This window comes from Scyliorhinus canicula, chromosome 8, assembly GCF_902713615.1.
Source record: "Scyliorhinus canicula chromosome 8, sScyCan1.1, whole genome shotgun sequence".
In the NCBI taxonomy this organism is placed as follows: Eukaryota; Metazoa; Chordata; class Chondrichthyes; order Carcharhiniformes; family Scyliorhinidae; genus Scyliorhinus; species Scyliorhinus canicula.
This window is the reverse complement of record NC_052153.1, coordinates 196,607,536-196,623,237: the sequence shown is the minus strand read 5'-3', so window position 1 is coordinate 196,623,237 and position 15,702 is coordinate 196,607,536. Positions and strand designations below refer to the sequence as shown.

Genomic DNA, 15,702 nt, shown 5'->3' with positions numbered 1-15,702 from the left:
CTCCCACCTACTCCCTATCCCCCTCCACTACTCCCTGTCCCCCCTCCCACTACTCCCTCTCCCCCTCCCACTACTCCCTCTCCCCCCCCTCCCACTACTCCCTCTCCCCCCCTCCCACTACTCCCTCCCCCCCTCCCACTACTCCCTCTCCCCTCCCCTCCCACTACTCCCTCCCCCCTCCCACTACTCCCTCTCCCCCCTCCCACTACTCCCTCTCCCCCCTCCCACTACTCGCTCTATCCCCCCCCCCCCCCCCCCTCCCCACTGACCTCTGCGTTCTCGGGGATGCCTTCCCCAGTTTGCAAAGACTCCGGGATGGTCCGCTCACCTCCTCACTGCTTGTCAGCCAGCACGACTCGCTGATGACTTTAAAAGCAGGTGTGGACGGCGACGGGTTACGTCGTCAGGACTTCGGCCAATCCGGGCCGGAGAATAGCGGGGGTTCCGTAGAATTGCCATTTTGGGTGCATCGGGCGATTCTCTGGGTTTTGGCCCGCGGAACATGACGGAACAGATTTGGCCGTTTGGGAGAACAGCGGGATCGCGACGGACCGGCTTTGCGTGAAAAACTGGCGCGGCCCGCTATTCTCCCAACCGGCGTGACATCGGAGAATCGCGCCCTTCGTCTTGCAGCAGTCAGAAGTACATTTTTCCGAATAAAGATGTGGTTTGATTTAAAGATCAAGTTCTATTGCCTATCAATTGACTGGAGCAAGGGTCCCGGTCAACAGAGGTTTTCCCATTGCTTCTCAACCCCATGGAGAGGTTTGCTGAGGACTCTCTCTTTAAAACATGGTGCTGTCTTCCTGGCAGCCATGCCCTGGACTGGACTTAGGACAAGTGCTGGGGAGGTGTTTTAAAGGAGCGTGCCACTGCTTACAAAGGTTGAGTTTGCTCTGGTCGAGTGTTATCAGAGGCAAGCTGCCAGCAGCGCATCGTGATTCGCATGGAGAAAGTAATTTTGTTAAAGTGGCTGTATATACGGTGAGTTTTCCTGTCGGAGCTGACGGGATGCTCCCTGTATTTCTTACTGAAACCAACACTTCTGAAAATATATGGTAAAGTTCTGCCCCATATCTTCGGTCACTTCATCTAAATCATTTATATAAATTGTAATAGGGAAGAGGCCCCAGCATTGATCCATGTGCTACACTACTCTTCAGATCTTACCATCCAAAAAAAATCCATTTCAGCCTGCTCTCTGTTTTCTGTTTGCTCGTCAATCTTCTGGCCATGCCAACATTTTCCCTAGTACACCATGAACATTTCTGAAATAATATTTGATGTGACATTTTATCACATACCTTCTGGAAATTGAAGTGCAGTACATCCATTGGTTCACCTTTATCCTCAGAATGTTGCTTCTTCAATGAACGGCAGTAGAACTATAGAACTTACAGTGCAGAAGGAGGCCATTCGGCCCATCGAGTCTGCACCTGCCCTTAGAAAGGGCACCCTACCTAAGCCCACACCTCCTCCCTATCCCTGTAACCCAGTAACCCCACCTAACCTTTTTATTTTGGACACTAAGGGCAATTTATCATGGCCAATCCACCTAACCTGCACATCTTTGGGCTGTGGGAGGAAACTGGAGCACCCGGAGGAAACCCACGCAGACACAGGGAGAACATGCAGACTCAGCACAGTGACCCAAGATTGAACCTGATTTCCACAAAACCATATTGACTCGCCTGATTGTCTCTATAACTTGCTATAACTTCTTAAATAATATTTCTAACCTTCTCCGCCTTCGGTGATCACTCGCTAACGAGTTTGATTGTCACCTAAGAAACTCTGTGCTCATGGTCATGGGTTATTTAGGTCCTTGCATGGCTGATGAGCCCAGTCCTAGAGCCACATCCTCGCCCACACACTGTGCAGGTGTTTCTGGGAGGTGCGATTGGCCCTTGGACTCTAGATCACTGTACTCCTTTCTCAGGTTCCTTTCCTGGGCCTCCCCTTGCTGTTAGGTGTCCTTGAAGAATTCTGTCCCTTTAATCAGGAGATTCCTCCAAGCAGATCTCTACTGAGAAAGGGTCTCCCAGACATTGACTTCTATTAAGACCCTGGAGGCTGATTAGTTGAGTAACAGTAGTTTATTTATAATCAAAGGAAATGGCCACTGCACGCACTATTAGTCCCAGTTGGGACTACCAGGCAGCCTGGTATACAGCCCAATTATGAGCCCCAGCTGGGCAGACCTCTACCCGCTAGCAGCGAGACTCGTATTCCACAAGGAAGTTGATTAGGGTATCCCAATGGGCCTTGTGAAGGTTTTTACACTATCTATGTGGCATTGCTTGAGGTAGGCCTTCACAGAGTCATACTGAAGCACTTCCTTTGTCCTCCTCTTGTTCAAGAGGCTTCCTTGAGCTGCTTTGGCAGTTGGGACTCTGACATCCTGGGCATGTGGCCAGCCCAGCGGTAATCCTTTTGGATGACCATGGCCTCGATGCTGGTGTTCTTGGCTCTTTCAAGGATACTGATGTTACTATGCCTGTCCTCCCAGACAATGTACAGAATTAGTCTCAGAAAGCGTTGATGGTACCTTTCCAGGACTTTTATGTGGTCCAAGTTTCTGAGCCGTATTAAGAGTCGGGTGGATGACTGTCGTGTACACGAGGCTCTTGGTGCCAGCCCGGATGTCGTGGTGGTCAAAGACTCTCATTCATAGGCATCCAAAGGAAGCCCTCGTGGATTGAGTACAATGTTGGATGGCCACATCGATGTCAGCCTTAGTTGAGAGGTGGCTCCCCAGGTAGGGGAAATATTCCATATTTTGTAGGGTTCCTCCATTGATTGTGATGGAAAGAAAGACCAGATATTGACCTGGAGCAGGTTGGTAAAGGAGTTGAATCATCTTGAGGTTTAAGAGTAAGACCGATTTTTCGGGAAGCTTCCGCGAAGGTGTCAAACATGATTTGGAGATTCTCCTCTGAGTGAGTGGAGATGACAATGTCATCCCCATACTGAAGTTCCATGAGCGACGTCACTGTTATTTCCTTCAAGGATTTCAACTGGTTGAGACAATTTCCAATCCACTGGGAAGCTTGTTCTTGACAAGGTGGTGAAGGATGGTGGCAATGACACATCCCTACTTTACTCCAGTCTTGACCTCAGCAACATAGAACAGTTCGGAAGCAAGTTTGCTCCAAGGATGAACAGGAATTCCATGTGGCAGAAGTGGTTCCTTGTGCTGACTTGGCATATTCTCTTGACATGCCTTGCCCTTCTTAACAATTACTTTACTGTCATTATTCATACCTAAATGAATGAAATTAAATGAAAATCGCTTATTGTCACGAGTAGGCTTCAATGAAGTTACTGTGAAAAGCCCCGAGTCGCCACATTCCGGCGCCTGTCCGGGGAGGCTGGTACGGGAATCGAACCGTGCTGCTGGCCTGCCTTGGTCTGCTTTAAAATAACTGTCTCTCTTGTGAGTGTTGTCATCCAATCTACACCTACGATTGGGTGATGAAGTTGTGGTAATATGTCACACCACAAAGAGTCGGTTTTGACATGGAAATAGTGGCAAAGTGGTATTGTTACTGGACTAGTAATTTAGGGACCCAGGGTAATTGTCTGAAAACCCGGGTTTGAATCCCACCGTGACAAATGGTGGAATCTGAATTCAATAAAAGTCTAAATGATAACCATGAAATCATAATTAATTGTCTTAAAAGTCCATCAGGTTCACTAATGTTCCTCAGGGAAGGAAATCTGCCATCGTTACCTGGTCTGACTTACATGTGACTCCAGGTCCACAATAATGTGGTTGACTCTTAAATGTCCTCTAAAATGGCTGAACAAGTCATTCAGTTCAAGGGCAATTAGAGATTGGGAACAAATGTTGGCTCAGACAGCAACACCACATCCTGTGAATTAATAAAAAATCATTGACCTGTTTGCCTTCAGAAATGACTTCCTGGAAGATGCCTAGATAATTCCGATAAGGTCGTAATAATGGTTTCCCTGTAGCTTAGAACTTTTTGCTGTTTTCTCGTTTATTTGCTGACAGTTATGTTGTGTAAAATGCAGCTGGTCAATTTGTAGAGCTTCAAGTACAAAGTCTATAAATGATGTGGAGATGCCGGCGTTGGACTGGGGTGAGCACAGTAAGAAGTCTTTCAACTTTTCATATGTAATAAATGTTTTTTTGGTGTTGAAAGGTAACTGGCATTCCTATGACTTTGTTCATCCACGTTTTCCACAAGAAACATAAAAGTTATGGGGCGCGATTCAATGGCCTCGTCGCACCCGACTCGGTGTTGGAAGGAGGCCGTTTAATCTTGTGAGAGGCCTCGGGATTCGCGACGCTCAAAACGCTTTGTGAGAGTCAAAGGAATCTCGCAAGGCATCATGACCTGGATCTCACTCTCAATAGGCAAGATGCAAGCGCGCGTATTTAACTGAACCTTTAGGATTATTTAAAATACATTTGCCGCATTCAACCGGGGCCCGGGATTCACCAGCCTCACCAGCGAGGCCTCGCTGGATACCGTTTGGTACTGATTCACAAAGTTGTGAATCAGTTGTCATCCCCGTCCGCCATTAAAGATGGCAGGGAAATCACAGCGTAACTTCACCAAAGTTGTGAACCAGTCATGATGGCTCCTCGGGAGGTCTCGCTGGGGAATTGAGGCCCCCGGGTGGTCAGGCAATGGGCAGGGTGGCATCCTGGCACAAGTCCGGATGCCCGAGTGGCACTGACAGGCTGACGGGGCACTGCCCGGGTGCCAGTCTGGCAGTGCCAAGGTACCCAGGTTCCAGGTCGCATACCCATAAGAGGTAAGGCCTTTTCTTCAGTATTTATAAATGAGAGGGGCCATATTGTTGGAGAGGACAATGTGAAACAGACTGGTAAGCTCGGGGAGATACTTGTTAGGAAGGAAGATGTGTTTTGAAAAACATGAGGATAAACAAGTCCCCCGGACCTGACGGGATATATCCAAGGATTCTATGGGAAGCAAGAGATTAAATTGCAGAGCCATTGGCAATGATCTTCTCATCCTCAATGTCAACAGGGGTGGTACCAGGGGATTGGAGAGTGGTGAATGTCGTGCCCCTGTTCAAAAAAGGTAATATGGATAACCCTGGGAATTACAGACCAGTCAGTCTTACTTCGGTGGTAGGCAAAGTAATGGAAAGGGTACTGAGGGATAGGATTTCTGAGCATCTGGAAAAACACTGCTTGATTAGGGATAGTCAGCATGGATTTGTGCAGGGTAGGTCTTGCCTCACAAGTCTGATTGAATTCTTTGAGGAGGTGATCAAGCACGTGGATGAAGGTAAAGCAGTGGATGTAGTGTACATGGATTTTAGTAAGGCATTTGATCAGGTTCCCCATGGTAGGCTTATGCAGAAAGTAAGGAGGCATGGGATAGTGGGAAATTTGGCCAGTTGGATAATGAACTGGCTAACCTATAGAAGTGAGAGAGTGGTGGTGGATGTCAAATATTCAACCTGGAGCCCAGTTACCAGTGGTGTACCGCAGGGATCAGTTCTAGGTCCTCTGCTGTTTGTGATTTTCATTAATAACTTGGATGAGGGAGTTGAAGGGTGGTCAGTAAATTTGCAGACGATACGAAGTTTGGTGGAGTTGTGGATAGTGAGGAGGGCTGTTGTCAGCTGCAAAGAGACACAGATAGGATGCAGAACTGGGCTGAGAAGTGGCAGATGGAGTTTAACCCTGAAAAGTGTGAGGTTTACCATTTTGGAAGGACAAATATGAATGCGGAATACAGGGTTAACGGTAGGGTTCTTGGCAATGTGGAGGAGCAGAGAGATCTTGGGGTCTATGTTCATAGATCTTTGAAAGTTGCCACTCAAGTGGATAGAGCTGTGAAGAAGGCCTATGGTGTGCTAGCATTCATTAGCAGAGGGATTGAATTTAAGAGGCGTGGGGTGATGGTGCAGCTGTACAAAACCTTCGTAAGGCCGCATTTGGAGTACTGTGTGCAGTTCTGGTCGCCTCATTTTAGGAAGGATGTGGAAGCTTTGGAAAAGGTGCGAAGGAGATTTACCAGGATGTTGCCTGGAATGGAGAGTAGGTCTTACGAGGAAAGGTTGAGGGTGCTGGGCCTTTTCTTATTAGAACGGAGAAGGATGAGGGACGACTTGATAGAGGTTTATAAGATGATTAGGGGAATAGATATAGTAGACAGTCAGAGACTTTTTCCCTGGGTGGAACAAATCATTACAAGAGGACATAAATTTAAGGTAAATGGTGGAAGATACAGAGGGGATGTCAGAGGTAGGTTCTTTACCCAGAGAGTAGTGGTGGCATGGAATGCACTGCCTGTGGGAGTAGTTGAATTGGAAACATTAGGGACCTTCAAGCGGCTATTGGATAGGTACATGGATTACGGTAGAATGATGGGGTGTAGATTTATTTGTTGTTAATCTGGGACAAAAGTTTGGTACAACATTGTGGGCCGAAGGGCTTGTTCTGTGCTGTATTTTTCTATGTTCTATGTTCTGGGTGGGGTGAGAGGGAGCTCGAGGAGGTAAGTTGGATGAAGTGGGTGGGTCCGGAGAGAAGCCCGAAAAGATCGGAGCTGCCTTTAAAAATGGTGCCTCGGTCCGCAAGTAGCTTACCTGCACTGGCGAGCTGGGGGGCTCCTTGCCGAGGTCAAGAAAAAGGGCAAAGTCCGTTGAATAGCGGGGTCTTTTGCGACGCTGTAGGCTCCAAGGAAAACCCCGCTAAATGTGCCATTTGGTAGAGTGTAACTCAAGTCCGCTGAATCGCGCCATGGTCTTTGGAGCCAGGGTTACATTCTCGGACCTTCTAGCCCAGTAGTAACGTCAACTTTGTTCAAGAAGGGGAGTAGAGATAACCCCGGTAACTATAGGCCGGTGAGCCTAATGTCTGTGGTGGGTAAAGTCTTGGAGAGGATTATAAAAAATACGATTTATAATCATCTAGATAGGAATAATATGATTAGGGATAGTCAGCATGGTTTTGTGAAGGGTAGGTCATGCCTCACAAACCTTATCGAGTTCTTTGAGAAGGTGACTGAACAGGTAGACGAGGGTAGAGCAGTTGATGTGGTGTATATGGATTTCAGTAAAGCGTTTGATAAGGTTCCCCACGGTCGGCTATTGCAGAAAATACGGAGGCTGGGGATTGAGGGTGATTTAGAGATGTGGATCAGAAATTGGCTAGTTGAAAGAAGACAGAGAGTGGTGGTTGATGGGAAATGTTCAGAATGGAGTTCAGTTACGAGTGGTGTACCACAAGGATCTGTTCTGGGGCCGTTGCTGTCTGTCATTTTTATAAATGACCTAGAGGAGGGCTCAGAAGGATGGGTGAGTAAATTTGCAGACGACACTAAAGTCGGTGGAGTTGTAGACAGTGCGGAAGGATGTTGCAGGTTACAGAGGGACATAGATAAGCTGCAGAGCTGGGCTGAGAGGTGGCAAATGGAGTTTAATGTGGAGAAGTGTGAGGTGATTCACTTTGGAAAGAATAACAGGAATGCGGAATATTTGGCTAATGGTAAAATTCTTGGTAGTGTGGATGAGCAGAGGGATCTCGGTGTCCATGTACATAGATCCCTGAAAGTTGCCACCCAGGTTGATAGGGTTGTGAAGAAGGCCTATGGTGTGTTGGCCTTTATTGGTAGAGGGATTGAGTTCCGGAGCCATGAGGTCATGTTGCAGTTGTACAAAACTCTAGTATGGCCGCATTTGGAGTATTGCGTACAGTTCTGGTCGCCTCATTATAGGAAGGATGTGGAAGCTTTGGAACGGGTGCAGAGGAGATTTACCAGGATGTTGCCTGGTATGGAGGGAAAATCTTATGAGGAAAGGCTGATGGACTTGAGGTTGTTTTCGTTAGAGAGAAGAAGGTTAAGAGGTGACTTAATAGAGGCATACAAAATGATCAGAGGGTTAGATAGGGTGGACAGCGAGAGCCTTCTCCCGCGGATGGAGGTGGCTAGCACGAGGGGACATAGCCTTAAATTGAGGGGTAATAGATGTAGGACAGAGGTCAGAGGTGGGTTTTTTACACAAAGAGTGGTGAGGCCGTGGAATGCCCTACCTGCAACAGTAGTGAACTCGCCAACATTGAGGGCATTTAAAAGTTTATTGGATAAGCATATGGATGATAAGGGCATAGTGTAGGTTAGATGGCCTTTAGTTTTTTTCCATGTCGGTGCAACATCGAGGGCCGAAGGGCCTGTACTGCGCTGTATCGTTCTATGTTCTATGTTCTAACTAGGATATTAACACCATTTCTAAGAAGGGAGGGTATCACCACTTCTTGTTGACCATAGTTACGATAGTTCTGCCACCTGTTGTCATCAACTCCCTGAGGGTCATCATTAACTATAAGGCAACCACATAGAAGCCATGACTACTGGAGCAAGCTAGAGGCTTGGGAATTCAGTGTTGATTGACTCATCTTCTAATTCTTCAAAGATTCTCCACCACAATGGGATTTTCTCCATTGTCTGGGTGGGTGGCAACAATACTCCAAGCTCAACCCCATGCAGGGCAAAGTAGCCCAGTTTATCATCACTACAGCATGGCTGCACTGTGTACTGCCTGCAGGATGCACTCCAGCAGGTTCCCTACCTATCAGAATGTGGGGGTGCCTTCACCACAGAGACTTCAGCAGTTCAAAGAGAAAGACCATCACCACTTCTCAAAGGCAAATAGTGATGGATAATAACTGCCAGCCACATCACCGATGCCCTTATCTTGAGAATGATTTTTAAAATGTTAGTTCAGCTTTCATCCCTATCTGCCAACAAAGATGTAAGAGACATCACAGTGTAACTTCATCACAGTGTAACTCTTACCACTGATTTAACCCACTGTTTGCCATATTCCGCGCCGAGCATTTTTATGTTCTCAAGGTGAATTGACGTTGACTCATCTGCCTCACCACAAAATCCTTGCACAGACTTCTGTAGAAGAAGAAAAAATAAATGTGTTAGGGACTCTCCATTCTCATTGTTGTCATTGCAACAGCTCAAAAACTCCACATGACATTTGTTGATAAAAGATCCCGCTTATCCCAGCTAACAATCTGCAACAAAACAGACAAGGAAAATAATTTTATATTTACACAGCATCTTTAACAGAAGAAAACATCCTGAACTGCTTCACTGGAGTATAATAAGGCAAACATTGAAACCACACACTAGCCAAGCTGCTCTAGGACAGCTACAACACTGGCATCAACCGGTAATGTGGAAAATTGCCCAGGTGTATCCTGTACACATAAAACAGGACAAATCCAACCCACCCAATTCCCGCCCTATCAGTCTCCTCACCATCATCAGCAAAGTGATGGAAGGAGTCATCAACAGTGTTATCAAGCGGCACTTACTCTGCAATAACCTGCTCACGGTCACTCAGTTTTAATAATCTTTATCAGTATCACAGTGTTACATTAACACTGTAATGAAGTGACTGTGAAAATCCCCCAGTCTCCATATTCCGGCGCCTGTTCGGGTACACAGAGGGAGAATTCAGAATGTCCAATTCACCTAATAAGCACGTATTTAGGGACTTGTGGGAGGAAACCAGAGCACCCGGAGGAAACCCATGCAGACACGGAAGAACGTGCAGACTCCACACAGACACTGAACCAAGCCAGGAATCGAACCTGGGAACATGGTGCTGTGAAGCAACAGTGCTAACCACTACAGCCTTGGTTCAAACATAGACAAAAGAGCTGATTGACAGAGGTGAGGGAGAATGACTGCCCTTGACATCAAGGCAGCATTTGACCATGTACAGCATCAAGGAGCCCCAGCTAAACTGGAGTCAATGGGAATCAGGGGGGCAAACTCTCCGCTGGTTGGTATCATACCTGGCACAGAGGAAGATGGTTGTGGTGGTTGGAGATCAATCTTCTCAGCTCCAGGACATCACTGCAGGAGTTCCTCAGGGTAGTGTCCTAGGCCCAACCATCTTCAGCTGCTTCATCAATGACCTGCCTTCCGTCAGGTCAGAAGTGGGGATGTTTGTGGATGACTGCACAATGTTCAGCACCATTCGCGACTCCTCAGATAATGAAGCAGTCCCTGTCCAAAGGCAGCAAGACCTGGACAATATCCAGGCTTGGGGCTGACAAGTGGCAAGTTACATTCGCGCCACACAAGTGTGAGGCAATGACCATCTCCGACAAGAGAGGATCTAACCATCATCCCTTGACATTTAATGGCATTACCATCAGATAATTCCCCACAGACAACATCTTGGGGGTTACCATCGATCAGAAACTGATCTGGACAAGCCATATTAATATTGTGGCTACGAGGACAGGTCAAAGGTTAGATATCCTACGGCGGGTAACTTACCTCCTGACCCTCCAAAGCCTGTCCACCATCTACAAGGCAAAGGCAGGAGTGTAATGGAATACTCTCCACTTGCCTAGATAAGTGCAGCTCCAACAACACTCAAGAAGCTCAACACCATCCAGGACAAAGCAGCCCCGTGTCATGGGAGAGTACCTTTAAGAAATGGATGTTTAAGCAATGCACCTTTAAGAAATGAAGCAGCTCATATTACTGAAGTGATGTCAGAGGGTGGGGGGAGCTGAGTTGAGTTCCCTTCTGCTTTTTGGGGCTTTTGGTTTCAGTTTGAGAGAGCAGCTGAAAAGTGCCTGGCTGGTTTGCTGTGAGCTGTTTGAAAGGAGAAAGCCAGTTTTGAGAAAAAGAGCCTGGGTGTGTCTGTGTTTGCAGTGAGCTGCATCTGCTGTGATCTCTGCCAGGAAAGACTATCTCTGAATCATTTGGGTGATTTAAACTCATAATAGTAATGTCTTTAACCGGATGTGTCTCTGTTTAAAGGTGTTAAGTCTTTTGGAGGTTTGAAGGAACATTTTGAGGGATTATTTAGTGTTGTATTATTTTCAGCGTTATCTTTGAAGTAAGGGGTGTTAAGGGATCCAATGTTTATGTAAAAAGGTTAAGTTGAATTCATGGAATAAACATTGTTTTGTGTTCAAAAACCCACGTGTCCATAGTTGTAATACCACACCTGGAGACCAAGCCGTGTGCTTCAAAAGCAACAATACATTAAAGGGAGAGGTTGGTTGAACTCCATGGTACATTTTGGGGTTCTGAAAACACCGCTCCCATAAAACCCGCTTGATTGTTCCTCCTTCCACAAACATTCAAACCGTCCACCACTGATGCACAGTGGCAGCCGTGTGCACCATCGACAAGATGCACTGCAGGAACTCACCAAGGTTCCTTAGGCAGCACCTTCCAAACCCACCACCACCTAGAAGGACAAGGGCAGCAGATACCTGGGAACACCACCACCTGGAGATTCCCCTTCAAGTCACTCACCACCCTGACTGGGAAATATATCGCCGTTCCTTCACTGTCGCTATGGCAACATCCTGGAACTCCCTCCCTAACAGCAGAGTGGGTGTACCTACACCTTGGACTGTAGCGGTTTAAGAAGGGAACTCACCACCCCGTTCTGAAAGGCAACTAGGGATGGGCAATAAATACTGGTCTAACAAGCCACGCCCACATCCCATAACTGAACTAAAGAATGGGTAAAGTTTGGTCAAAGTGATGGGTTATACGAATCGTGTTACAGGAGGAAGGAGATGGAGAGGCAGAGGTTTCCAGAAGATCAGCAATCAGTGATAAAGAGAGTGACGGGTGGGGTGTGTGCGGTAAGATAATGGAATGATGGACTGATAGAATGGTTTCACAATATGAGGCTATACGGCCCATTGGGTCCTTGCTGACCCTCTGAAGGAACAGATTGTCTCCCCCCGCCCCAATCGGATTGAATTTTATTTTTCCTTTTACGTAATGGTTTAATTCCCTTTGAAGCCCTGAACTGAACCTCCACCACAGACTCAGACAGCTCATTCCAGATCCTCACCACTTGCTGAGTAAGACTTTTCCTCATGTTTTCCTCATGACTTTAATCTGTGCCCTTGGACCTTTGTTCCTTCCACCACTGGAAACAGTTTCATCCCATCTGCTCGGTCCAGACCCCTCATTATTATGAATACCTCCAAAAAACCTTGCAATGTTTTCTTCTTCAAGGAGTACATTCCCAACATATTCAACATTCTTCGGTCATTGAAGCTTCTCATCCCTGGAGCCATTCTTGTTAAAAAAAAAATTTGCCCCCTCTAATGCCTCTAATGCCTTCACATCCTTCCTCTAGTTTGCTTGGGTCAGGACCTAGCCCAACATTTAAAAAACAGAGCTAAAGAAACTGGTTTTCTGCATATTAATCCCACATTTAACACTGTTGAATATTCGTTTGCCACTTGTATCAGCAAATATAAATGTGGCCATGCTCTCACTTTGTTCTTCCCATGACAGTTATATCACCTGTGATACATATATGTCCTGTTGGAATGCATGTAAAGCAATCCAGATGCACTTATCAGAGATTATGGTGTTGGGTGTTGGCAGCAAGGTTCTAAGTGGGGTTCCTCTTTCCCTATACCGAGCGCCTTTTAAGGGGTGCTCCCTGACAGGGTTTGCTTTTTGGGTTTCCCATTGTGATTCCCATGCCCCCTGATGGATGCATTCCGGCAGCGACAGGCTTAGATCATGAGGTGGACATTAATTGCTCACTGTGGGGCCTCAATGAGCAGTGGGGCATGAAGATCATCTTTGAGATACAGACCTAATTGGGCAGAGTCTTGATCACAGTAGGGGCCCCACCCTCCACCCTCCCACCCAATTAAATGCCCCTGCCACCAAACACACCCCTGGGAGGTGGGGGTTAATGAAGCACTAGATTTTGCCTTAGATAGCTGATGGCTGCAGCTGTCAATGTTGAGGCAAGACATAGGAGGAAGACTTAATTAGATTCTGGAGCCAATTGTGAGTGGATTGAAAAGCTGCAGTAAGACAGAGACATAGCTGCAAAGAGATTTTTAAATGAAAATGAGAAGTTAAAATTGAAGGTGCTGCGAAATGGAAACTGATGGAGGTCAGCTCATTAACAGCTGCTGGGGAGAGCGATTTGGCGAACAGGTAATGGTGAACAGAGCTTTGGGTGACTGGAAGCTTACTCATGGTAGAGGATGGGATGCAAGTCGCAACATTGAAATAGTGAATCTAGAGGAGAAACAAGAATTGAAGCCTCAAGTCCAGCAGCCTTGTTTAAGGAACAATAAATGGGATGATATTAACTCTGTGCACATGGCAGAAACCAGGCAGTCGTGCAGTTAAAATCAACCAGGATACAAAGACACATAGACACAATTAGCATAGCACGGTAGCATAGTAATTAGCACAATTGCTTCACAGCGTCACAGCTCCAGGGTCCCAGGTTCGATTCCGGCTTGGGTCACTGTCTGTGCGCAGTCTGCACATCCTCTCCGTGTCTGCGTGGGTTTCCTCCGGGTGCTCCGGTTTCCTCCCACAGTCCAAAGACGTGCAGGTTAGGTGGATTGGCCATGTTAAATTGTCCTTAGTGTCCAAAATTGCCCTTAGTGTTGGGTGCGGTTCCTGGGTTATGGGGATCGGGTGGAGGTGTGCGGTTGGGTAGGGTGCTCTTTCCAAGAGCCGGTGCAGACTCGATGGGCCGAATGGCCTCCTTCTGCACTGTGAATTCTATGTTTAAAAAAAAAGGCATGGCCTGTGAACAGATATTATAAGACTGCAAATCAGGAACTGCTAGAGATTTTTAAATATATACAGTGGGCCCTGAGTCAATGGAGCTTAATCCTTATTTGAACCAGTAGCTTGAGTGAGGTTCAACTAATGGGAAGAATATTTATTTTTAGATTTACACTGCTTGGAAGTGTGGTGCAGGCAAGTTCAATTGTGTCATTCAAGAGGACATGAGATGTTTACTTGAACAGAAAAATGTGCAGGGGAATAGGACAGGGGAATGGCACAAGGTCATTGAGCTTGCTTGGAGAGCCGATGCAGATGCAATGGGCCAAACGGCCTCCTTTCTACATAGAACACAGAACATAGAACAGTACAGCACAGAACAGGCCCTTCGGTCCTCGATGTTGTGCCGAGCTTTGTCCGAAACTAAGATCAAGCTATCCCACTCCCTGTCATTCTGGTGTGCTCCATGTGCCTATCCAATAACTACTTAAAAGTTCCTCAAGTGTCCGACTCCACTAGCACAGCAGGCAGTCCATTCCACACCCTAACCACTCTCTGAGTAAAGAACCTACCTCAGACATCCCTCCTATATCTCCCACCCTGAACCTTACAGTTATGCCCCCTTGTAACAGCTACATCCACCCGAGGAAATAGTCTCTGAACGTCCACTCTATATACCCCCGTCATCATCATATAAACCTCTATTAAGTCGCCTCTCATCCTCCTCTGCTCCAAAGCCCTAGCTCCCTCAACCTTTCATCAGAAGACCCATCCTGCAAACCAGGCAGCCTGGTAAATCTCCTTTGCAACCTTTCCAATGCTTCCACATCCTTCCTATAATGAGGTGACCAGAACTGCACACAATACTCCAAATGTGGTCTCACCAGGGTCATATATAGAACATAGAACACTACAGCGCAGTACGGGCCCTTCGGCCCTCGATGTTGCGCCGACCTGTGAAACCATCTGAAGCCTATCTGACCTACACTATTCCATTTTCATCCATATGTCTAACCAGTGACCACTTAAATGCCCTTAAAGTTGGCGAGTCTACTACTATTGCAGGCAGGGCGTTCCACACCCCTACTACTCTCTGAGTAAAGAAACTGCCTCTGACATCTGTCCTATATCTACTACCCCTCAATTTAAAGCTATGTCCCCTCGTGTTGGTCATCACCATCCGAGGAAAGAGACTCTCACTGTCCACCCTATCTAACCCTCTGACTATCTTATATGTCTCTATTAAGTCACCTCTCAGCCTTCTCCTCTCTAACGAAAACAACCTCAAGTCCCTGAGCTTTTCCTCGTAAGACCTTCCCTCCATTCCAGGCAACATCCTAGTAAATCTCCTCTGAACCCTTTCCAAAGCTTCCACATCCTTCCTATAATGTGGTGACCAGAACTGCACGCAGTACTCCAGGAGCGGCCGCACCAGAGTTATGTACAGCTGCAGCATGACCTTGTGGCTCCGAAACTCAATCCCCTTACTGATAAAGGCTAGCACACCATATGGCTTCTTAACAGCCCAATTAACCTGGGTGGCAACTTTCAGGGATTTATGTACCTGGATGCCGAGATCTCTCTGTTCATCTACACTACCAAGAATCTTGCCAGTAGCCCAGTACTCTGCATTCCTGTTACTCCTTCCAAAGTGAACCACCTCACACTTTTCCACATTAAACTCCATCTGCCACCTCTCAGCCCAGCTCTGTAGCTTATCTATGTCCCTCTGTATCCTATAACATCCTTCAGCACTATCCACAACTCCACCGACCTTCGTGTCATCTGCAAATTTACTAACCCATCCTTCTGCACCCTCTTCCAGGTCATTTATAAAAATGACAAACAGCAGTGGCCCCAAAACAGATCCTTGCGGTACACCACTAGTAACTGAACTCCAGGATGAACATTTGCCATCAACCACCACCCTCTGTCTTTTTTCAGCTAGCCAATTACTGATCCAAACCGCTAAATCACCTTCAATCCCATACTTCCTTATTTTCTGCAATAGCCTACCGTATGGAACCTTATCAAACGCCTTACTGAAATCCATATACACCACATCAACCGCTTTACCCTGATCCACCTGTTTGGTCACCTTCTCAAAAAACTCAATAAGGTTTGTGAGGCATGA

The 15,702-nt window shown here is 46.8% G+C and overlaps 1 protein-coding gene across 1 annotated transcript in view; it reads right to left on the bottom strand.

Moving 5' to 3' along the window:
• Nucleotides 1-15,702, bottom strand: part of LOC119969955 (otogelin-like protein) — a 199,464-nt gene that overhangs the window by 31,052 nt on the left and 152,710 nt on the right. The window contains exon 21 of the mRNA XM_038803921.1: nt 8,808-8,915. Within this exon, the coding sequence (XP_038659849.1) occupies nt 8,808-8,915 (108 nt within the window). The remainder of the gene's footprint in view (nt 1-8,807; nt 8,916-15,702) is intronic.